A 25,505-nucleotide genomic window follows, 5' to 3' on the forward strand; every position below is an offset into this window, starting at 1 on the left:
CCCCAATACTAGTTGTTCTTGAGACTTGAGCAAGCATTGTGACCTGGATAAATCAAAAGACACAAGAACTTCTGCCTTTGCATAGAACTATAGCTCATAAATGCTTTCACTCCCCACAAGAATATAAGAAAATCTGCAAAAACATTGAGCACTAGCAATCTTCATTACTTCATCGTACTAATTGAAATAAAAGTTAAAATAAGTGATAGAGAATGTTTTCAGACCTAGGTTAACTCTCTCGTTTAATTAAAGTTTGAAGCATGAAAACAAAGTAGTATATGGTTCAACGAAGTGAGGAGCTCAACTTAAAATAATAAAACTTTGGCAGCAATAGTTCATTGTTTGTAGCTTGAAAATCTGGCTGAGGAGGTTGCTGTGAGGTGTTTTTATGGGAAGGACAACGAGTAAAAGGAAAAAAAGAAGGTCATTTTATTTCTCGTTTGCACCAAAAATACTGTTCTAGAAACATCGAATCAAATCCACTTTTCCTACACCTGAAACCAAAAAACAAAACTGAAAGAACTGAAAACCCACACTCCCAATCGGGCCCAAAAAATCAAGACCACCTACTCTCATAAATCTTTTGGACAAAATATCAAGGCCCGTCATGTGTAGGGCCATTAACCTATGTGGACCGAAAGACAAGAGCCCATAGTCCAAATCACCAGCTTATATTTATGGCAAAACAAAACATAATTTATAGATGCTGAATTTTCCATAGGCAACCAAGGGACGAGAGCTGAAAGATGAGTATGCCAATTACTGCTTCTTCTACAACCATAATCACCGGAGAGGAGAAGGAATTGTCCGTTCGCCGCAATTCTTTCCGGCAACCGACAATGTAAACCTTCTTTTTATTATTCTCTTTTCTTTTTCGATTGAGAGTAGCTCGTCAAACTAGTTGTTAATGGCTGTGTTTATGATGCACCATCCAGTTGCTATGAAGGTGAAGTTCTGGACCGTCTCCTCACAGCGATTAAGAGGTAAATTTCTCTATCCTTTTCCCTGTTTGTCGCTTTTCTTTTGGCGGAAAGATATTATCGACGCCTCGCCCGCCGCAGGGAGATAGCGACAGCCAGAAAACCTGACATATCTTTACCTGAGAAACTTTGGCTTAAGGTTAGTTCCTACTCTCCTCTCGAGGTTTTCTATTTATTTATTTATTTTGTATATTTCAAGCCCCAAATTGTAGATGACATAATCCCACGGGATTCGAACATGATACAAATAAAAACTTGATATTTAAATGAGAAAGGTTGATTCATAATCCAGAAACTTAAGTGATATAAAAAGTATCACTTACAATTAGTGCAACTTTTTCTTTAAGAACTTCACTAAAATTTGAACTTTGAACTTGAGAACTCATGCTTCTTCCGACTTCATATTGACCCTATTACTCACAGTTAACCTTTTTTATCAAAAGGAAAAGCCTTTTTTTTTTCTTCCAGTTTTCCATTATGTAGGATGCTAATCTTTATCTCATACTCAAGTTTTTGATTTGATATTTGTGCAGCAACAGTTTTCAGTAGGGATAAATGAAGTAACTCGGATACTTGAGAGAATGCCCCCCATTCCTGCTAATGAACGCTCATCACTATCCCTTAAAATGCATTCAACTCGACTTCAGGTTTTTAGCTCGTCTGCTCATGAACTTTTTGCATCCTCACTTTCATTTGGTTTCAACCTGCCTTAAAGATTCCTGTTGGATCTATATGATTGAGCTTCAAAGTGTCAAATTCTACACTGTAGTTCTGTATTCTTCCAATTCAATGCCTATATCTTTTCAGTATCTACAGGATGGCTTGTTCTTTGGTATGATGCAATTATTTGTTATACTCTTTTGACTTTGTTTATTGTGGATATTTAGGTTATACTAATAGCATCTGATTGTCATCCACGGTTGCTGACCAAACATGTGGAAAGCTTGGCTAATTCAAAGAAGGTACCAGTTGTATTTGTCAGAGACAAGAAAAGAGGTTCTTTGAGATTGGGTGAACTGGTTAAACTTAAAACTGCAATTGCCATTGGTGTTAAGGTAGGGGAATTCTTCTTCTTTTTTTGTGTGTGGATATTGAACTGGACTTTTCCAACTTCAAACGTGTGATACGGTATGCTCCATGCAGGATAAAGGAAACCAGTTTAATCAATTTATCAGCACTGAAATACTCCATAAGTATGAATGACACATATTGCAACTGAGGCTTCATACAGAGACATTGATCAATAGTGTATTGTGGAGGTGCATCTAGTTTTTGATTACAAACCTTGTGAAAGTGAAGTAATATGTAGTTTCAAGAAGCTTTTACCAATCTTTACAATGACATGTACATCAAGGAAGACAACTTGGTTTTCATGCCGAACTATACCATTTTGCAGAGGCTTACTGAATTTTGTATCTTAAATCTTAGCTGAGATTAGGCTGCTTGATTCACAATGTATCCTGTGGTCACTTTATTTCACTTGCAAGTGAAATCTGGGTTGCTCTGCACTTCAGAATTATGTGTTTGTGAAAGAACGTACCGCGCATCGCTTCTGCTCTCCCCAAAACTGTTGGTTCCAGAACAATTGTCTTATGTGCTAGACTGTGAGCTAACAGCTGATGGAGACGGATTGGTAGCACCATTACCTCCCCTCCCATTTGTGTTGAGTTTGTCCACCTTGCCACTCTTTTTCTGGTCTTGCGGCTTCACCATGACTGGTTTAAACTGACAAAAGAAAACAAATAATAAAAATCAGATATAAACTTGGTTTAAGTGGGAGGAGCGAACAAAAAGATTGCATCCTCTACAAAATTTCTTGAAGATCGAAAGATCTCAAAAGTCGGAATACTAACCTGATAAACAGCATATATGACATTCCTCCTGATCTGTGCCATCATCTCAATGAAAAGGTTGTACCCTTCAAGTTTGTATTCAATTAGTGGATCCCTTTGTGCATAGCCTCGTAACCCCACAGCCTGCTGAACAAACTTGAGTGCTTGCAAGTGTTCTTTCCACAGACGATCAATGTTGTTCAATATTAGAAACTTCTCTGCTTCTTTCATCAAACCTGGAGCTTCTTTCTCCACAATATCCTAAATGATTGCAATGAATATACAATAGTAAGAGTAAAAGGAAGAAAATGAAGAAACAATTCAATACTCCAAAATATTAATATATACTCAAAAGAAGAGTATGGAGCTCACAATGCCCTAGTAATTCTATTTTAACCCAAATGGTTTCTCTTTTTCTGTTTCAAAATTCTCAGTGCATGTTTCGTATTGATTATCAAAATCTAATCCGAGTATATAGAAGGATTACTATTTAAGTTAAACAAAAGATGATAAATTTGGTTGAAGCAAAGTCTGTCTATAGTCAACAAAATGGAACTTTTAATGTATTGACCATAGACTATTGTGATATCATAATCTGATCAAAAGATATTGATCAAAACATGTGGCAGTAGGCATTACTCCATCTCTTCCAACCAACCCTATCTTTTTAAATGCTTGGATGTTTTAAATACTTGAGGATAGAATCCATTAATTATGTTCATCTTGCAAGACACTCAACCTAAGTGGAAGTAAGAGCTGCAAGGAAATTGGCAAGTATAACCAAAGAAAACTGACCCTCTTCTGGAGATATGCTTCACGTCCACGTAGCTGAAGATACTGCTGCAATTCCTCATAAGTTGAACAATTAGCCGCCAACAAATCAGGTGTCAAATCATTCAGCAGATAGCAATACCTGTGAAGGTCAAGCAGCTCAGAGTAGAATCATAAATAAGACAGTAGTGCTATTCAGAATTTAGGTGAAATGGAGGATAGATGACAAAAACTGTGAGAACATGAAGCTCGCAACTGTCTACGGCACTCTTTAAATACCAAAACCTTTCCTTTGATTCACAAATACCGAAAAATGCATGAAGTCGTGAACAAAAAGACAATACAGAGTCGTCACGAGATTATTACTGTTGCAGCTTTGAAATAAGCTTCTCGAGATCCCAACTTTCTTTTGGAGCATCAGAACCAACATTTGCCTGTTACATTCAAACAGAAAAGAAAAAAATTGTCACAAATTCATATGCAAAAGAACTAACTTTTAGAGTTTGGAAATTAATAAATCCATATACCTGCAAGATGTCATTCATTGTTAATTCAGCATATTCAATAAGGAGAGCTTGGAGGTCATCCGCTTCTAGGGCCCTTCTTCTCTCGGTATATATCCGGTCTCTTTGGCTATTCAATACCTCATCGTATTCAAATAATTGCTTCCTGATGTCAAAAAAGTAATTTTCTACTTTCCGTTGAGCTTCATCGAGTGCTTTTGTCAACATCTTTGATTCAATTGGTAAGTCCTCCACTCTAAATGCTCTCATCATCCCCTGGATGTCAACAAAATAATGTCTTACATGAAGAAATATGAAGTGGTCAACGGTCACAAGTCAAATCCCATCGTAAAAACAATATGTGATTGCTTTCCATCTGTCCAAAGTTACCTCGTATCTATGTTGGTGGGAGGTAGCAAATACTCAGTGAAATTAATCGACAGGTGGGCACAAGCTAGCCCGAACACCACAGTTATTAAAAAAAACATAATATCTGGAGCACACAATAAGTTACCTGAATCCGATCTCCGCCAAATATACGGAATATGTTGTCTTCAAGACTAAGGAAGAAGCGGGAACTTCCGGGATCTCCTTGTCTACCACTTCGACCACGCAGCTTCGCTCATATAAATATTACAATCAAATCTCCAATGTAATAGGTATGAACAATGGGATGAAAAAGCACTAATTGGTTTTAAACCAATGTACTGCAATAGCAATGTCAAAATAGTACCTGATTGTCGATTCGCCGCGACTCATGTCGTTCAGTCCCGATCACATGGAGCCCACCAGCCGAAATAACCTTTGCACGTCAAAATAAATAAGTCGGTAGACTATAAAATCAAAGGGAAAAGAAGAAGACACTTTCTAGGGCATAAATGAGTCAAACTGGAGGCTAGAGCTACTTTTTAAAGGAAGGGATTCTTTTATATTGGAGTGAGGTAGAAGTTGTGCAACCACAGAATCATATGTATGTTCAGTATATTCAAGCAGCAGAAAGAAAGAGAGGTTCATGTTTGAAAGAGGAATACCCAAGATAATTTAAAATATCATAAACTACCTCCTTTTTCTCTTCTTCAGTGTAGACTTTATATTCTCCAACAATTTCTAGAAAAGCACTGCGTAGCTTTGCAATTACTTCATCTTGAACAGGACCCTGTGACATAAATTATACGTTTGAGTAATCAAAAACAATAGATTCTACTTATTTGTTTTCGCAAGTATGCTCGAGTTCATTGTATCTCTCCAAACAGTAGAAGAAAAATGTAAGAACATATATTTGTAGTTTGAAATATTAGGAAGGTGTTTTATCAAGTTGGATTTTGAAGAGCTTGGAATAATTAATAAGCTGCAATGTCAGCTTATTAATGATTTCCATTATCAAAGGCGAAAAGCGCAAAAAAGCTCTAAGGTCTGTTGGGGTTTTAAGCGCAAATAAAGTGTGGGCTTTAATAAAAAAAAGGCGCAAAGGGACAAAAAAATACAAATATATATGTTTAGTCCAAGACTAATAATTATAAACATGAATGACAAATATAAAACCAAAGAAATTGAAAAAAAACTATGATAAAGTGAAATATTAATTGTTTGGTGTCACTTCTTCAGAAGAGGCTCATTGGCAAGGAAAAGTTTGCCTTAGAACCTTGATGAAGTCGCTGAAGCGCACATAAAGCGAGGCGAAGCGCAGCGCTCAACACGTTTTGAGCCTCGCTTCAGGGCTTAAGCGTGCTTAAAGCGCGCCTTTGACTACACTGTTGCCATTTCAATGTAGGATTTTCCTCTGTAAGGCACAACTTGCTATGGGCTAGCTATCCCCATTGGACATTAAAATCACTCTGCTTGTTTTAAAGTTTAGAATACCAACAGGCTATATCTCCAGCCCATGAGTTCTAGTAAATATACCTCATCTTACCACGAAATACATATATATCTACTCCTATTTCCTTTTCCTTGTCAAGACAAAGATAATGACAGTATAATTAATTCTTATTTTAACTTCACCTTTTCACAAGAATAAGACAATCGTTCCTCTGCTTCTAGTTCCGTTAACGATTTCGGACCCCACATTTTGACAGCAACGTCTACAGCTTCCTCAGCCAGCTTGGTCTTTTCTTTGGATAGTGTGCATGGAAATAGACTTTCACTAACCTGAATGATTATGTGGATATCAATTTCATAGTAATCACAATTAAAGAATATTTCTGAAGTTGCTTTACAAAATCAGACTCAAGACTAACCTTCCATGTCCTCTTTGGAGGAGGTTTCTTTACAGAGACAAAAACTCCTTCAGCTGGTCTGACAACTCTGCAGCATTCATATTATTCACAGAAACATTGTAATACTTTGAAGCAATGGCATATTGTAAGAAAATAGTTCACCTTAGCAAGTGCTTTCTCTGTCTATTTATCATTTTTATCATCAGTATACAGTAAACACTAGTATTAATTTCCTAAGTGACAAATTAATTAGGGAACAATACCAATTCCATATGCCACCAACTGCTATAAGGAATACCAACTTGTTCCTCTTAGGAGAAAATATTTCTAGTTCTAATGCAATAGCATTCAACTGTGCATCTATTGACAATTCATGAGAACAAAAATAATCCATGGAGCAACAACCTTGGCATTAATATTTCTCTCAACTTCAGTCTTGCCATGAATTCTGCATTACCACCAAGAATTATATCTGTCCCGCGACCTGCCATGTTAGTTGCAATTGTAACTGCACCAAGACGCCCACTCTGTGTCACAATCTCAGCTTCTCTTTCCACATTTTCTGGTTTAGCATTCAGAACCTTGGACAAACAATGTCTATTAAAAAATCTTTAGAGGACGACTAACTTGGGGCACTTGATAGTTACCCAATATATGTTTAAAACAATATAAGAAAAATCAGCATGCAAAGGAGACCGTAATTTTCAAAATCCTTGCTTTCAAGTCATATTCGAACTTCAGAACTCACCTCATGGGGGATCCCAGCTTCACGCAACTGCTCTGACAGTGCATCACTCTGCTCAACACTGGTTGTACCAACCAGTACAGGTCGACCTATTTTATGCATTCTAGAAATTTCTACAACAACTGCTCTCCATTTGCCAGAAGTTGCGCGAAAGACTACATCGGAATCATCCTGGAAAAAAGGGAAAAGAAGAAGACAAAATTATTCACAGATGAAAATTTCACGTTTGGAAAAAAAATTGGACATGAACTAGCAACACTAAGAGCACATACATTCTCATGTTGATATTTGTGCCATTCATGAAAAAGTTCGGTTCAATGTCTATTCTGAAAAAGTTCGGTTCAATGTCTATTCTTCGCAATCATTTAAAGACTTTTCCACTAAGATTGAGAAGAAGCCATATTGTAAAATCTATCCAGATAGTTGCTAACAGAATCAGACTATAACACCTCAGTATTGGTTATCCACTATCTACACAATGTGGGCCACTTGCCCCCATCAATCTTCAGGTAGAACTCCCCTGCTCCCAGAAAAAGGTAAATTACTGAGCTTATGCAGCATAGAAGCTCACCATGATCTATGGAAAGTCAATAGCGGACAGAAGCCCCAAAAATTCTGAAAAAAGTCCTTCGGTGATGAATAAATTATTTGGTAGCGTAAAACACCTTAAGATTATTATACACTTGTTTTCATCTCATCTCGATTTTCTGTATCTTAGAAAATTCCATAGTTGGCACATTACATGTTTGCTTGATTGCCTCATTAAACACGATATTTAAATGTCAAACTTGTCTCTTCTATTATCTTGAGAAAAACACATAATCAAGAGTTGCTCAAGGTAGCAAGTGGTGAGTTGCTCGAAAAAATGACTTGCCATATATGCAAACAAAAGTGCCAGTAGCCACTATCCAGTATAGTTGAGATGGTGCAATTGTCCCATACACCGATCTGTTGAAAATAATGTACTTTCAGGATATAACAGCTACTTGGAATAATCTGTTAATAGATTTCAAGATATGTGCCCTTTGTTTTACCTGCATGTGCATTGAACTTTTGGGTTCTAATTGCACATCAACAGTCTACCTAATTTCCCCCCTCTAACATTACCTTCAAGTCATCTATGAATTCTCTCATTTACTTAAGCTTGTTGTACTAACTTTCCCTTGCATAATAGAGCTACTTGGAATAAGTAATACACTTCAAGCTAGACATTTAGCATACACTATACCTGCATGCAGATTAAAACTTTGTTTTTTCTCCCACTAAAACAAATACTTGGGGATTTTGTCTTCTATTTTTTTTTGAGGAAGATAACATTTTCACATATAATTGTAAAAGTACACTGCACAACTTGTGAAGCCACCCCAAAATTTACCAGTGAGCCAAAAACAAGAAAAGATGTAGCAGCCTCAAATTCTATATGTAATCTAAGACATCAAAAATAGACCTGCATCTTCTAAAAGTTCCTGTTTACACCAAAAGTAGTACAAAACTAGACAGTTCATCTTCATCTTCTGTATGAGCTTCGGTTGTCTTCAAAGCATCTCTGGTTCCTTTCTTTCCACATTGTCCATCAAATGCAAACTGAGACAATTTTCCATCTCTCTTTTTGACTAGAGATTCCCCTCTGTACTCCAATTGTCTAACAAACCAGCCCCCCTTCCTGGAATTACCCATCTGATACCCTCAAACTGATGAAAATTCTCCACAATTGGCTTGATCAGGGACAATGGAGAAAGAGATGATTGATAGTCTCTGCATGCTATCCACATAGGTTACATGTAGAACACAGCTGAAGGTCCCTTCTAGCTAGGTTGTCTGTCAGAACTACCACTTTGGGCAGTAAGTCAGCAACCAGGAGAAACAGGTCACTTTGTATGGAATTTTAACTGTCCAGATTATTTTCCAAGGCCAACAACCCTCCTGATTGTTAGATTGAGTTCTCTATATGCTATCTTGATAAAGGACTTACCTTGACTACCACCTTGCCACCACATACTGCCCTCAGCTTCAAAGGTCCCTTTGAATTGAGCTAGGGTGTTGTAGCAGTCTGCAACTCTGCTCACCTCCCAATCATTAAGGTGTCTTCTGAAGCTCAAGTTCCACCCCTGTGATGACCAAGCTTCTCGCACTAATGCCTCTTTTTTCTGGCATAGAATAAGGAGATCTGGATATGTATGCTGCACTGGCTCATGAGTCGGCCAAATGTCTTTCCAGAAAGACACCTTCATACCATTTCCCACCTTAAGAGCAGTCTTTCTCGATATAGTTGGCCATAGGTTCCTGATAGCTCTCCATACACTGACCCCATAAGGTGTATTCACTGGATTGGTAGTCCATCTATCCTCCAGCCCATACTTAGTTTTAATAACTTCTGTCTACAGTATTTCTCATCAGCAGCTAGCCTCCATTGTTCTAAAAGAATTGGAATACTCTCATTTGTACCTACCACAATTTAGATCTAAATGCTCCAACTCTTTTGAGGTCCTTCCCAGCAACTAAAACACTTTTGAGACATCACTACTTTTTTCCTATCCCTGTGGTCCTTTTCTCCCTCCCAATTCACCTCTATTTGCACACTGAAGCAGTAAACACAATGTGTTGCGCTTCTCGGTATCTCAAGCAACATAGGAATACACAAATTTCTAGCACAGCCTGGTAATTGTATAATGAAATTTTAAGGAGCACAGGAATACACAAATTTCCAACACAACCTGTTAAGTTCAGAACAAAAAATACTGTTCCATAGACAGCAAAAAATACAATTTCATATAATGAGTTCTCTTTTCATATCATCTCCAGTACCATTGAAATGGACAAGCTATTAGCTATACATTGGAAGCTCAGAACCACAACGTTTCTTCTATCTGTGTCTTTAGCTCAATTAAACAGCACATTTACATTACCTCCTTTTTCCCCTTTTCCCATTACCATCAATCTAGCACTCATTAGACAGCCACCTCATTTCAACATACTTGGTTGAAAATTATTTGATTGCATACAGCATCATTACGAGAAATATCATGACTGGTGTTGACTCGAAACTCGTTTCACTGAAAAGTCACTTTTACAATGCTAACACTCCTACATTAAAATTAAATGCTTTCGCCAGGCCCTGAGCCCAAATAGATTGACCACTTCTCAATGCTCAGCCAATTATTCACAGGGCCAATTGGACTGCTTTGTGGCATAGGCTGTCAGCTATTTTCTATAGCAGCTACATTTCAGGCAACAGCATGTACATAACGAGAGCACTAATTCTAACGTGCCAATTATGTTACTACCATCACGTTCTTACTTAGGATATACTAGTTTCTGGAAACGTGCGTTGCACGTTTCTCCCGTACAATTATTATATATAAAGTTGAGTTATTATCTAGAAAATGCTGAAATTAACAATATTAATTTTACCTATTTATATTTTATTCATTAAATAAAATCCATAACAATCGAATGACACATTGGCCATCAATCTACAAATGTGCAAAACTAATTAAGATAATATAACCTCTAATGATATGAAAATATCGATATGACTTATCCTCAATAATCTCTCATTATGCTCGCTTATCTATAAGTGCACGTATATGTAGCTACTTAAAGAAATCATATCAGTAAGAAAAGGATAAAAGAAAGAAAATATTATAAAAGTACATTTAAAAACAAATATAAAAGTCAAAAATGACTAATTTTGCAAATAAAAATAGAGACTTACAACATTCAGAATTTCATATAAGATTAAATTAAAGAAGTATAATAGATAGAAAGATAAGAACAAATACAACCTTCATATCCATCTTAAGACTTTAATTATAACAATATAGATGGTAACAAGAAATACATAATCAGTACATAATTTTTCGAGTTCTTGACGACACCTTCTCCCATAACCAATCAAAATTCAAAAGCGTTGTTCATAGAGTCAAACTAAAACATGAATCAAATAGTACAATAATTTTCCAAGAGCTTTACTACGTACTTTAACTGTACAATAAAATGGATAACCTTGGGTAGAGATTCTTCTCATGAAATAAAAGATGATTTATATAGATAAAAGTAGGGGAATATCAAAAAACATCTTAAAGTTTTAAATTAAATATTTGAAAGTTATGAATATGAAAAGCATGAGAGTTATGAATATTAAGAGTAACAATTGAATATGTAATTAGATATGAGTTATGGAGGTGAATATTTAAAGCAAAAAAAGAATAAGAAAAATAATAAATAAATAAGTAAATAAAAGAGAGAAAACATTATGGCAAATAGCGTTATCATATTATTTATAGTGAACAAAAAATGAGTACACATAATAATAAGACTTCAAATATAATTCTATGATTTTTCCTTTACGTGAAAGTAATAATTATTTTTATGAACTTTGGAATACGTGTATACAAAATGCACATAAATTTCCATGAAGTCAAATACTACTTCCTCTATTCCATATTAACTGAATTTCTAAAGTAATGCACGCATATTAAGAAAAGCATTCAAGGACAAAAGTTGAACCATATTTTCCTCTATTACCCTTTTGTTTAATCAACTTCATAAAGATCATTAAATATGAAATCATAAATACAAATAATCCCTTGTTGAAGTATAACTTTGTAAGTGATGTAGTTTAACTCCTAGAAAATTACAAAACTTCATTAATGTAAAGGGTAAACATGGAAAAAGATTCAAACATTTCTCTTGAACTTTGAACAATTCAACTATTTTGAACACTGAAAAAAGCTCTAAAAATTCAGTTAATATGAAATAGAGGGAGTACTACATTAATTCAGTTATTCAAATTAGTTTAGAGAAGGCAAAAAGGTTTAGTTAGAAACTTAGAATATTCAGATACACGTTTTCATGTACTCCCACCGTTTCTATTTACTTGTCAAATTTATTTGACACACTTATTAAAAAATAATAATTGGTACAATGAGTTTATCATTTTACCCCTATTAATTGATAGAGTTTTAAACATATTTATTCACTTACACTTTTCAAAGACATTAACTCAATGTTATTAAATTGAGGGTATAATAGGAAAGAAAAAAATTGTTCTTTCTTGATTTGTCAAAATTGACAAGTAAAAAGGAAAATCAAATTAGAAAATATTTGACAAGTAAATAGGAACGGAGGGAGTACCAAATAAATGCACATACTTTTTATGGATATTTGCAACTTTTGATTTTTGATTTTACACCTTTTCACTTGTACTTTAGTATTTATCATAATAATAATAATATAGTAACTTACCATTTAAATATTTAACTAATTAAATATTTTATAATATTTTGAATTAATGTAGGGGTAAAATGGTAATCCAACTTTGCACTTGGGAGCTTCCCACTTTTAATAATATATGATAGACATATTTTACATGGAAAGTTATGCATGTTGCAGCTAATAACCTGTGAGTTTCATGTTCGCAAAATAAGAAGATAGCATTGAGTGAAGAAAAATCATTAAATCGGAACCTTATTAAGACTTACCTTTCTTATCATTGGCTTGTTCGTAGGCACCATAGTTACTTTGAGTTTGTAAATGCTCTCAAATTCTGCACTTTCTGTTGCGGCAGTGCCAGTCATGCCACAAAGCTTTGGGAACTATAAGCTCATTAAACCAAATATCACAAGTTTTAGCTCCGAAAATGACAGATATCATTAAAACCAAGGACAAACTTAACAGAATGGGAATGTACTATATCTGCTAAGGGAACCCAACCTGGAGAAAGAAGTTCTGGTAGCTAATTGACGCTAACGTTACAGTTTCATTTTGAATGGGCAGGCCTTCCTTCGCTTCCACTGCTTGGTGAAGTCCATCACTCCAACGTCTCCCCTGAAAACATATAATTAACTGTAAATGTGTATGTCGTTAAGAGGCTAATTACCAGCCTTCAGTCTGGCAAATGCTAGATGACTTTGAAGAGCACGGTATGCAGATTAGAGGAAAACATAAGCCTACAGTATTACGGATGTTGACAATCCACTGACATTATGTTATGTGGATTATCTGTGCTTAGATGGGCAATTTCACATACAATGTTAAGACAAAAGTAGAATCATGTGGCTTCAGTACATGCAGATTTGTACCTTTTATTGCAGTGCAACTTAAAAAAAAAAAAAAAAAAACCTAATAAATAGAAAGAATACCACTAAAACTTCAATCCAAGGCAATAATCTGATGGCATTCATGGAGAGATGACATGAAACAACCAAAGTCCAAAACATGCAGTATGAACAATTGATTAGTAGAGTTCATACTAAAATAAAGGATAGGAACTTCTGAGCTTGTGGCCCCACAAACTCCTGTCATCTTCTATTTTGCATTAGCACATCTCCCCCCCCCCCTCCCCCCAAACCACCACCACCCACCACGCATCCCATGAAAAAGGAGGGTGAGGATTACGATGTCGCTCACCCCTAAGACATACCATGGCATGCTCATGTACCAGAATAGTGGGAGATGGGTCTCAATAAAACTTGCATCTAACAGCTTAATCAATGCTTTTCGGAATAGGAATGACACAATTGCACCAAAACATTATGCTATAAATTAGATATAAAACTTCTTTTTAATTTCTTCAATTAAATATCTTAGTCAAGCTAAAACACTTGAAGCAAATAAAGTCACCTGCATGACTCGGCCAGTGAACTCATCTACTATAAGAATCTCCTTCCCGCGAATGATATAATTCACATCTTTAAGAAAAAGTTCTTTGGCTTTTATTGCATTCAAAATATATGATGCCCATTGTTGCCTCGGATCATACAAGTCTTTCACATCCAGAATTTCTTCAGCATCTGCATAGCCCTGCTCTGTCAGTAAGACATTTTTTTGCTTCTCGTCAACCTGCAATTGCAGTGGGAGTATGTAATTAAACTGATTTGCAAATCACAGCAAGAAACAATATTATGTTCCTGTATGTAACTTTTGTTTATGGAGAGTAACCAAGAATATAAAGTCATAGCGAAAGACCCCTAGTCAAATGTCTAGCTAAATGTGATTTTTTAGCAACAGCTGAAATCCTGTTGGTTAATGGATATATCATCTGGCAGAATTCAATCCTCACCGTATAATGAATATCGCGCTCAAAGGCAGCTGCTACCTTAGCAGCTTTATAATACTGATCACTAGGTTTTTCAGCAGGTCCAGATATGATTAGGGGAGTCCTGGCTTCATCAATCAGAATAGAGTCAACCTCGTCAATCACACAGTAATTGAAATTTCTCACGACAAGCTCATCCACACTCTGCAGAGTAAAAGACACAATCACTTGGCCAGTAGTACAAGGGAAATTCTGGTAACTTCAGAGCACATAGAACGTTAAGCAAAACATATCAAACTATAACAAAGTAAAACATTTACTTTCCGTGGCAAGATTATCTCTCAGGTAATCAAAACCCAGCTCGCTATTAGTCACGTAAGTGATGTCACACAAGTAATTCTCCCTCCTTTGTTCACTAGTCATGTTCTCTGTTCCAATCAAAAAATAAGTTAGAATACTGAAAACCCTCCTCAGAAACTAGAACATAGAACATCACAGATACTTCAAATTAGCATTCAAAGGTTAGCAATCGAAAAATTAGCATTCAAAGGTTAGCAATCAAAAAATTAGCATTCAAAGCTAGCAAGAATACAAGGTACTAGAAACTACAAAGGACAAAGATGGCCCTTGACTCCTTGCAAGGAAAAAAATATTTTTCTATACTGCTTGATAATCTTAACAAGAAAAAGTAAACCAAGTGGACTACCCCCAAAAGATAACGACCATAACAATAATATAAGATTTAAAAGAATAGTGATCATTGTCACAAATGTGAAATATATTCAACCTTTTAAGTTTTATGGAAATGGCACATTGGAGGGAAGATGTTGGTTTTTTTAAAAAAAGATGGGGCAGCAAAAATGAATTGAAAATATCTCTCAGCTCGCTATTAGTCACGTAAGTGATGTCACACAAGTAATATTCCCTCCTTTGTTCACTAGTCATGTTCTCTGTTCCAATCAAAAGATAAGTTAGAATACTGAAAACCCTCCTCAGAAACTAGAACATAGAACATTACAGATACTTCAAATTAGCATTCAAAGGTTAGCAATCGAAAAATTAGCATTCAAAGGTTAGCGATCAAAAAATTAGCATTCAAAGCTAGTAAGAATACAAGATACTAGAAACTACAAAGGACAAAGATGGCCCTCGACTCCTTGCAAGGAAAAAAATACTTTGCTATACTACTTGATAATCTTAACAAGAAAAAGTAAACCAGGTGGACTACCCCCAAAAGATAACGACAATAACAATAATATAAGATTTAAAAGAATAGTGATCATTGTCACAAATGTGAAATACATTCAACCTTTTAAGTCTTATGGAAATGGCACATTGGAGGGAAGATGTTGGTTTTTTAAAAAAAGATGGGGCAGCAAAAATGAATTGAAAATATACAACAACAACAACCCAGTGAAATCCCACAACATGGGGTCTGGGAGGAGCATAAACGCTTAAAAAAATGTTAGATAAGAATAGGAAATTAAAAGCTTTATGAGAAAAACAACAAACAAATAACGAATAGATAACAAATAAATACAAATAAATAAATACAAATAACAAATAACGAATAAATAAATAATGAAAGTGTCACAGATAAAATAGAGTAATCAAAGCATAGAAAGTAATAAATAATAACAGAAATAACAGAAATCAAAAATCAAAGCGCAAGAGATCGTAATGCACTACTACGCCTACGGATAGAGAAGAATAACGAGACCATGAACTAGCCTTCTACCCTAATGTGGGTCCTCCACACCCTCCTATCTAAGGTCATGTCCTCCGTAAGCATAGGAGAGCTTTAATTAGTCAATTTGAGCATATAATATGCAGAAAATCGGCAATTCAAAATTCAAAAAAAAGCTAGAAATTCTCAACAACTAAAACAACCTAGTAAGAATTTAAATTTCAAATTTATCCTAAACCTAGACAACTTATTATATTAAAAATTATTGCAGTAACTAAAGTAAAATTCAACAGAAGGAAGGGAAAGAAGAAGAACAAAAGCTAAAAGAATCAAATAATCACCATTACAAAAATTGAATCATGCAATATTTTGGTAAGTTAACTTATATTGACTAAATAAAAACATAATTTACCAATATTGATTAACCAAAAAGAAATGCTACTCCTTCCGTTTCATTTCATCTGCACTCCTTCCATTTTGGAATGTCCCAATCATGTTTAATATCATTCTACTATTAAGATTACTTAACAACTTTCAAAAATATTAAGAATTTAAATTCACACAAAATATTCAAATTTCTATAAGACTAACTTTTCAAATAATACTTTGATATCATCCAATATACAAATCCACTTTAGATTTCATGCCCCGTCAAACTGTATCGCTTAAATTAGCATGGAGGGGCTTTGTTAAATAGAAATTAGCCCGAATCAAGAGGAAATTAAGGCAGAATTTAAACTGGAAATTAACTCAAATAAAATCTTGTTGAGCAACTGTTAGATAATAAAACATAAAAGTGTATAGAAGATATAAAGTTTCTTTGAACATGGTATGAACTGATTATCATCCCTGATGTAAGTTAAATGTCATTAAAACTAGTGAAATAAAAAGTTAAGACCTTTACATGGCTTACAAATAAGAAATATATGCCAGAATGGCAGAAAAATCAGCACAATTTACAACACCTTAGACTAGCTATTCCTTTATTTTTATTTGGAATGTCTTGAATATAATTGTCATGTAAAGAAGAATATTGACCTCTTACCAGAAAATATGAGCACAAAAGAGTTGCTCAACTCCAAATGTTCAGACAATTGAGATACTGAAAAAGGCTAAAATGTAACACCAGAGCGTAAAGAATAAGACCTTTCTATTACTATGCATGCTTGGAGGTATGTTTTAGCAGGTTTAAGTATAGATTTGCATTTCTCTTTCTTTTTTCTTTTTCTTTTTTTTATCTCTTAAAGCAAGTGGTCAGTTTTTATTACTTAAATTTAAGTCAACGATATCTTGCTAATTTTGTATTTCATACTCCCTCCAGTCCCAATTTATGTGACACCATTTGACTAGCACAAAGTTTAACAAAGAAAGATTGACTTTTGAATTTTATGGTCTAAAACAAACCTTAGACATTTGTGTGTAAAAGGAAAATATTAAATCAAGTTGTTTCTAATTATAGAAAAGTGACATACTTTTTGGGACACACTAAAAAGAAAAGTGTTCCACATAAATTGGGATAGAGGGAGTAGTTAATTGGCAGAGTGTCTAGTTAGAATTCTTTCTATAAATCCCTTAACAATAGTTTGATCCATAGGATTATACCTTGGATCGAGTGGTCTTATTCTTTTGTTACCCATCCCTCACCATGCACTATCATGGGTTGTTTTATCTCCTTCCTCTCTCTTCTTCTTTCCACCGCGTGGCCCAAAGGAGCTTGCAATAACCCCACCATGCACTGCCAATATTGTCTTCATCTCTCTCACACATTATTCTCTGGCAAGTCATCCACGCTACTCTTGATATCTCCCCCCCAACCCCCCTCAACCATCTCAACAATTTTTTACTAAGTTAATAATTTACTAATGTTATGGTAAATCTCTGGTATACAAGATGTATATAAAAGGTAGAGAATTTTAAACAATTAATCAATATCAGCTGGATTATTGTATATGCTCCAAAAATGTAAAAAAAAACAAAAACTGTTGGAAAAGAAGTCATAAGTGGATGTCCATGCCCACCTTTTCTTTCCACCCAACCTTGTCCCCCAACTTTTTACGTATTCTCTGGCAAGCCATCCACCTTTTCTCTACTTACATCGATCTCATCTTCATGAACTGCAAATGAAGAAAACGTAAAAAGTTGGGGGACAAGGTTGGGTGGAAAGAAAAGGTGGATATGGACATCCACTTATGACTTCTTTTCCAACACTCCCACTTCGATGTTCATGTACAAAAGAAAAATATGTACATAATTATTTGTAATACACATTGTTTGCTCCCTCATTACTTTCATGATGAAGACCATAATTCCATCATCTCTGCTTGAGTTACTTGCAAGTTGCTTTCTTGATTGGAGTCCATCAAAAGATAATGTGCCTCGTTAAAACTTTATAAGGAAAAACCCAGTAGAAAAAAACCTAATGAAGAAAAAAAAGTACACACATATAATAATACGCCTTGAGTGCTTGCTCATTAAAAACCTTATCAGAAAAACCCAGCGGGACAAAACCTTGGTTAAGGAAAAAAGAGTACAGCGCGTATTTTACTCCCCCTAATGAAAACTTTATTTGATATTTTGGAGACGACGCATTCCAATCTTATATCTTAGTTTCTCAAAAGTTGATGTTGGTAATGCCTTTGTGAATAAATCTGCAAGATTATCACTCGAACGAACTTGTTGTACATTAATATCACCATTCTTCTGAAGATCATGTGTGAAGATTAATTTTGGTGAAATATCTTTTGCTCTGTCTCCTTTTATGAAGCCACCTTTCAATTGAGCTATGCACGCAACATTGTCTTCAAATATAATGGTAGGTACTTTGACATCATTTTTCAAGCCGTATCTTTCTTTGATGAACTGTATCATCGATCTCAACCATACACATTCTCTACTTACATTGATCTCATCTTCATGAATTGTTATTATTTCAGCATGATTTGAAGAAGTAGCAACAATAGACTGCTTTATAGATTGCCATGATATAGCAGTTCCTCCGTATGTAAATAGGAAGTCTGTCTGAGATCGGGCTTTATGTGGGTCTGATAAATAACTTGCATCTGCATAATCAATAAGGTCTGCATAGCTTTTGTTAGTATAAAATAAACCCATATCAACGGTACCCTTTAGGTATCGCAAAATATGTTTGATACCGTTCCAATGCCTTCGAGTTGGGGATGAACTATACATTGCTAACAAATTAACAGAAAATGTTATATCAGGTCTGGTTGCGTTAGCAAGATACATAGTGCACCAATAGCATTGAGATATGGTACTTCAGGACCAAGAAGTTCTTCATTCTCTTTTGGAGGTCGAAATGGATCTTTGTCCACTTCAAGTGATCGAACAACCATTGAAGTACTTAATGGATGTGCTTTGTCCGTGTAAAATCGTTTTAAGATTTTCTTAGTATAGGCAGATTGGTGGACAAAGACCTCGTCTGCTAAATGTTTAATTTGCAGACCCAAACAAAGTTTTGCCTCTCCAGGGTCTTTCATCTCAAATTCTTTCTTTAGATATTCAATTGCCTTTTGGACCTCTTTAGGGGTTTCAATAAGATTTATGTCATCAACATAAACGGCTAGTATAACAAACTCTGATTTCGTTTTCTTAATAAAAACACATTGACAAATGACATCATTTATATAACCTTCATTTATCAAGTACTCACTAAGGCAATTATACCACATACGCTCTGATTGTTTCAGACCATATAATGTTTTTTGCAATTTGATTGAGTACATCTCTCGAGACTTAGTGCATGCTTCAAACAATTTTAATCCTTCTGAAATTTTCATGTAAATTTCATTATCAAGTGAACCATAAAGATAAGATGTAACTACGTCCATTAGATGTGTTTCAAGATTTTTCTGTACAGCTAAACGAATGAGATATCGAAAAGTTATTACATCCATAACATGTGAATATGTTTCTTCATAGTTGACCCCGGGTCTTTGAGAGAATCCGTGTGCAACAAGACGTGCCTTGTATTTTACAATTTAATTTCTCTCATTTAGTTTCCGCACAAAAACCCATTTATAACCAACTGGTTTTACACCTCCAGGGGTTTGGACTACAGGTCCAAAAATCTCATGTTTAGCAAGTGAATCTAATTCTGATTGAATTGCCTTTTGCCATTCTGGCCAATCACATCTACGTCGACATTCTTCGACGGATTTAGACTCCAGACTTTTACTATCTTGCATGAGGTTAAGTGCACCATTATATGCAAAAACATTATCAATCATGATTTTCGATCAATCTAAATTTATCTCATCACCGATAGAATTTATTGAAAATTCTTCCTTCACTTGAGTCTCGGGTTCACTGATTTGATAGTAAGAGAAAGAGAGAGTTGAGAGAATTGAGTGTCTATCTTTAATTGCATAACAACAATGGCTATTTATAGCCACTGCAAATGAAGAAAACGTAAAAAGTTGGGGGATAAAATTGGGGGACAAGGTTGGGTGGAAAAAAAGGTGGACATGGTCATCCACTTATGACTTCTTTTCCAACTTTCCCCTGGATTATCACTCGAACGAATTTGTTGTACATCTTCACATATAATTTCCAGAAGAATGGTGATATTGATATACAACAAGTTCGTTCGAGTGATAATCTTGCAGATTTATTCACAAAGGTATTACCAACATCAATTTTTGAGAAACTAAGATATAAGATTGGAATGCGTCGTCTCCAAAATATCAAATGAAGTTTTCATCAGGGGGAGTAAAATATGCGCTGTACTCTTTTTTCCTTAACCAAGATTTTGTCCCACTGGATTTTTCTGGTAAGGTTTTTAACGAGGCAGCACTCAAGGAGTATTATCAGATATGTGTACTCTTTTTCCTTCATCAGGCTTTTTCCCACTGGTCTTTCCTAATAAGGTTTTAACGAGGCACATTATCTTTTGATGGACTCCAATCAAGAAAGCAACTTGCAAGTAACTCAAGCAGAGAGGATGAAATTATGGTCTTCATCGTGAAAGTAATGAGGGAGCAAACAATGTGTATTACAAATAATTATGTACATATTTTTCTTTTGTACATGTACATCCAGGGGGTAGTGTTGGAAAAGAAGTCATAAGTGGATGTCCATATCCACCTTTTCTTTCCACCCAACCTTGTCCCCCAACTTTATCCCCCAACTTTTTACGTTTTCTTCATTTGCAGTGGCTATAAATAGCCATTGTTGTTATGCAATTAAAGATAGACACTCAATTCTCTCAACTCTCTCTTTCTCTTACTATCTCTCCTTCTTATTAATTTGCTAAGTTAGTTTGTTTTATAACAAAAACTTTTTAGTTCCTACGACCTTTTTCATTTTTGTTCAAATGTGGTAAACCCCGTTCCTTCCTCATTGATTCAAAATCACAACCTTCTGGTAGGAATAGAAGTGTTCTTACTACTGGAAAACCTTCACTGCTCTCTTTTGATGTTTGTTTGTCTTCTGAACTTCCACCCCTCATTTAACTTCAAATATAATCCATGATATGCACCATAACTTGCAAAAAAACAGGATTAAAGCCAAAAATGGTTGACATTGTACCCTGCTTTCTTGCACTCAACTGGTAGATTCTTCTTCTTATCAAATTTTCTGCTATTAGGGTGCCTCCTGTGCTTCTGTAAAGAAAGACGCTTTTCTTAGTGCTTAGGGACCTAGAGTGATCCTGCTAGAGTGTACTTATGTACTACTAATGTACTCATCAATGGATGAATTTGATTTCGACACATAAATGGATGAAACTTTAGAGCTTGGATGTAGCTAATAAAAAGTGATAGAAAGAACTGCAAGCTTAAAGATAAGAATGCTAAGATAAAAACAATCAAAAGAAGATAAGACAGGGTAAAATAACAAGACATACGTTGGATGAGCCCAACTTTTAGCCCTAGAAAACGGGGAACTTGACCAACCCATTCACAATCTCGGCGTGCCAAGTAGTCATTGACTGTTACCACATGAACTCCTTTTCCGGTCAACGCATTCAAGTAAGCAGGTAAAATGGCAACAAGAGTCTTTCCTTCACCAGTCCTCATTTCAGCTATTTCTCCCTTATGGAGAACCATTCCACCTATACGAAAAAACAAAAAGAAAAAAGGTTTATCACTTGCATGATTATCAAAAAAAAATGCTTCTTAAAATATGAGACTGTTTCTTATATAACTGATGATGAACTAAGCAAACCGTGAACAAGAAAATACCATTTATATCACTAATTAAAGGAGAGAGATAGTTGAGGAAAGCTAGTCAGATTTTTCTTTCCATAATAATATTCATCTAACTGACCCAAATTGCAAGAGAATTTTAAACGGTCACTTCATAAAATAGGAGCTTATGTCCTCAATCACACACTATTATTCTTATTTTCCATCATTCCATATTCTTACTAAAAAAAATTCACAGATATAAATCATGTGCAAAAAAAATGTGATACCCTCAAATAGTGCAACACTTCCCGGAATCTGTTTAAATGTATGGTGAACATGTTCATGTTTAGTTATTTCTTGGGAAAAGCTTCTATTATGAAAATTAATACTGATATACATCATTAAATTCAGGATACTTTACCTATAAGTTGCACATCAAAAGGACGAAGGCCCAGAACTCTTTTTGAAGCCTCTCTGACAACAGCAAATGCTTCCTGCAAACAAATTGTACTTCAATCACAGAAACAAAAGTTCATTCAAATTTTCAGTAAAAGAAAAATCAGGAAAACAATACTCCCAGCCGTCTGTGCGACTATAAATCAATTTCATTAAATTTAAAATTATAGTTTTCCTAAAGTATAGAATTGTGTAATTCTTTTCCGGAGGACTAAGAAGTGAAGAGCGTCACATAAATTGAACTAGAACATTTTTACAAAGCATGGTGTTCATAAATATAACTGGCGTTGGTTCAATTAGCTCACCGGTAAAAGGGAGTCCAAGGAATCTCCACGGCGAGCCCTTTCTTGCAGAGAAGCTGTCTTCTCCCTTAATTGAGAGTCGGATAAAGAAGACATCATTGATTCCATTCCATTGATAAGCGATACTGTTGCGGCATACGTCTGCCTTGTAGACTCGCCAGAATCTGAAGACTTAAAAATACCTCCCAATAAACCTCCCAAAGATGCCACTGGAGTCATCACTCTCCTCCTACTCCTACTCCTCCAGCTTTCTCTCTGCTCAAAACCAAACAAGCTCAGCGATTTCTCTCCTCCACTCAGCCAACTGCAGGTACCAATTAGACCTCGGACCTTGTTATCAGCAGTGCTACGGCGGTTGGCTAAGTAGGAAGACCGCTTAACAGCGGTGGCCGGCCAGTCAACGGACGGCGGTGAAACCACCAGCTGCATTAGTCCGGTGGGAAATTTAATTTAAGTTAGAGATACAAGGAAAAAGAAGAGAACAAAAGAGTAGGGGTTGAGTGATTTATATGCGAAGATAACCGATAAGGCACCAATGGTCTACTTATACTATAGTGTTAACTGATAATAAAACGAACTAAAAGTGCTTAATTTTACAATAATATAGCTAAGATGTCGTTTGCTAGAGTGTATTAAAATAATATTAAATGGAGTATATTAGTAATGATTACATTAATAATGTTTGTATTAATTATGCTTGCATTAATTATACATATAATATTTCTTATGCGTTGTTTGGTTTAGTGTATTAAAAAATAACATGGATTACATAAAAATATTTATTTACAAAAATATCTTCAACAATTATGATGAAAAAGATGTAAAAGGGATTTTGAGGGGCAATTGAGTTTTTAATCATAATAATGCAAGCATCAAATTTACTTGCATTACTAATGCCTAGAAATCCATGGTATTAGTAATGCAAGCCTTAATACACAATAGAGTGTATAACTAATGTTTGCATTAGTTATACATGCCATAAAAAAGTGTACCAAACAAGGTACTACCAATACACCTAATTAATGCATGCATTATTTTTACTAACACCCTAAAAGTAAGACAATAAGGGGTCATTTGGTTGCGAGTAAGAGTTATGCACGTATGGACTAATTATAAGAATTGAATCGTTATTTTATATAAAAAAATGATCCATAAATATAACTTTTTTTAACAATTTGAATATGGTTCGCAGAAAAAAGGTAAGGTAAAATTTGAATAACGTACACTTTTTGTCTGTTTTCTTAAAGAATATGTACAATTTTTTAAAGTAAACTTTATCTAAATCCCATAGTGAAAAAGCCCAACTACAATGTATCCCTCATTTTTCTTAAATTACCCGATTTTCTTTTTTTTTTTCAAATTTCTGATACATTACTCACCTTTCTGATACATCAGTTTTTGGGTGTAAAATAATTAATGCTTGTGAGTTATTTATGGATAGTAACGTAATTTAAGTTATGATTGATTGTTTCAATCAATTAGAGTGCTAAATAAGGTAAAGAATCCTTTTAAGAACAAAACAGTTATGAAGATCAAGGAAAATTCTAAAAACAGAGCATGAGTGCGAAAAAAAATTCAATCCAAATTTCAATTTTCATCAAGCGATTCAAGATAAATATCGCGATACTACTGATTACATGTTCTTTACAAGATTAATTATTCAAAATTTCTCAAAACATCTGAAAACAAGAGGGGCAGAAAAAATGTATTTTTTTCTAAAAATAATCTGCGAGTCGTGCAAGGATCACATATGGTATAATTTAAAATGCCTAACAATGTCAATGCTCTATGAGAAATCAATATCATCAGACCATTTTTGTGACTGTAGGTAATGTCTTCAGAAGTGACGGGGAAGGTCGTCGCACAGTGTGATTGAGCAAAATCATGAATGTTAAAATAGTCAATGCTTCAGCCTGATGAGCAGTTTCTAGAGAAACTGAGACAGCTTTTTACAGTTTTAGAGGTTGTATTTGATACATATTTCAATTAATCAGAATAGTATTTGAATATCAATAATTGATACATGGATGATTGATAATTATTTTCATTGTAAGTTACTTGGTAGTGATGTAAATTCAAGTTCGACAAATGAGGATAGCTGATACATAATCATTCAACATATTCGACATATAAAGGGTTGATACATTGAAGATTATTTTATTTTTTCCAACTGAATTGTGGCTGATACATAACATGTATTGATATAGGTTGCATATGTATCAGAATCATTAAATATAGATACATGGGATGATGATACATATACAATATGAATTAGAAGAATTAAATATTGATACATGATAATCTGATATATAATCAAGACGTATAAGAAGAACTAAATCTTGATACATGAGATTCTGATACATAAACAATATGTATCAGAATAATTAAAGCTTGATTTATAAGATGCTGATACATAAACATGATGTATCAGAATCATTACATTTTGATACATGAGAATTTAATACATAAACAAGATGTATCAGACACACTAAAGGTTGATACATGAAGTGTTGATACATAGACAAGATGTATCAGAAATATTAAATATTGATACATGATAATCTAATATATAATCAAGATGAATCAGATTCATTAAAGCTGATAAATGAGATTCTGATACATAAACAAGATGTATCAGAATCACTAAATCTTGATACATGAGATGCTGATACATATACAATATCAGAAGAATTCAAGTTTGATAAATTAGAATCTGATACATTAACAGTATGTATCAGAAACAGTCAAGTTTGATAAATTAGAATATGATACATTAACAGTATGTATCAGAAGCAGTCAAGTTTTATACATTAGAATATGATACATTA

The 25,505-nt window shown here is 34.6% G+C and overlaps 2 protein-coding genes across 2 annotated transcripts; one reads left to right on the plus strand and one right to left on the minus strand.

Moving 5' to 3' along the window:
• The first annotated feature begins 687 nt into the window (after positions 1-687).
• Positions 688-2,499, plus strand: LOC129887071 (uncharacterized). Its single transcript, XM_055962025.1, has 6 exons — positions 688-841; positions 936-983; positions 1,062-1,119; positions 1,514-1,627; positions 1,868-2,035; positions 2,124-2,499. The coding sequence occupies exons 1-6, from the start codon at positions 747-749 to the stop codon at positions 2,181-2,183; spliced, it is 543 nt and encodes a 180-aa protein (XP_055818000.1). The 5' UTR covers positions 688-746; the 3' UTR covers positions 2,184-2,499.
• Positions 2,171-23,188, minus strand: LOC129887069 (protein translocase subunit SecA, chloroplastic). The gene is made up of 20 exons (XM_055962023.1): positions 22,681-23,188; positions 22,341-22,413; positions 21,637-21,843; positions 14,411-14,514; positions 14,111-14,290; positions 13,672-13,890; positions 12,763-12,876; positions 12,531-12,644; positions 7,051-7,218; positions 6,708-6,883; positions 6,324-6,390; positions 6,088-6,234; positions 5,147-5,242; positions 4,820-4,888; positions 4,601-4,702; positions 4,111-4,362; positions 3,950-4,017; positions 3,608-3,725; positions 2,834-3,073; positions 2,171-2,705 (listed from the first exon to the last, which is right to left on the minus strand). The coding sequence occupies exons 1-20, from the start codon at positions 23,104-23,106 to the stop codon at positions 2,571-2,573; spliced, it is 3,075 nt and encodes a 1,024-aa protein (XP_055817998.1). The 5' UTR covers positions 23,107-23,188; the 3' UTR covers positions 2,171-2,570.
• Positions 23,189-25,505: the final 2,317 nt, after the last annotated feature.

Source organism: Solanum dulcamara, chromosome 4 (assembly GCF_947179165.1).
Source record: "Solanum dulcamara chromosome 4, daSolDulc1.2, whole genome shotgun sequence".
Lineage (NCBI taxonomy): Eukaryota > Viridiplantae > Streptophyta > Magnoliopsida > Solanales > Solanaceae > Solanum > Solanum dulcamara.

What these genes read in the sequence shown, in the direction of transcription:
- LOC129887071 (XM_055962025.1), top strand. Translation starts at nt 747, where the DNA reads ATGAGTATGCCAATTACTGCTTCTTCTACAACCATAATCACCGGAGAG. An exon ending in CTGAGAAACTTTGGCTTAAG is followed by an intron (nt 1,120 to 1,513) that starts GTTAGTTCCTAC and finishes ATATTTGTGCAG; the next exon opens with CAACAGTTTTCAGTAGGGAT. An exon ending in TGCATTCAACTCGACTTCAG is followed by an intron (nt 1,628 to 1,867) that starts GTTTTTAGCTCG and finishes GTGGATATTTAG; the next exon opens with GTTATACTAATAGCATCTGA.
- LOC129887069 (XM_055962023.1), bottom strand. Translation starts at nt 23,106, where the DNA reads ATGCAGCTGGTGGTTTCACCGCCGTCCGTTGACTGGCCGGCCACCGCT. An exon ending in TGAGAGATAATCTTGCCACG is followed by an intron (nt 14,291 to 14,410) that starts GAAAGTAAATGT and finishes TTTACTCTGCAG; the next exon opens with AGTGTGGATGAGCTTGTCGT. An exon ending in TTGGCGGAGATCGGATTCAG is followed by an intron (nt 4,363 to 4,600) that starts GTAACTTATTGT and finishes GTTGACATCCAG; the next exon opens with GGGATGATGAGAGCATTTAG.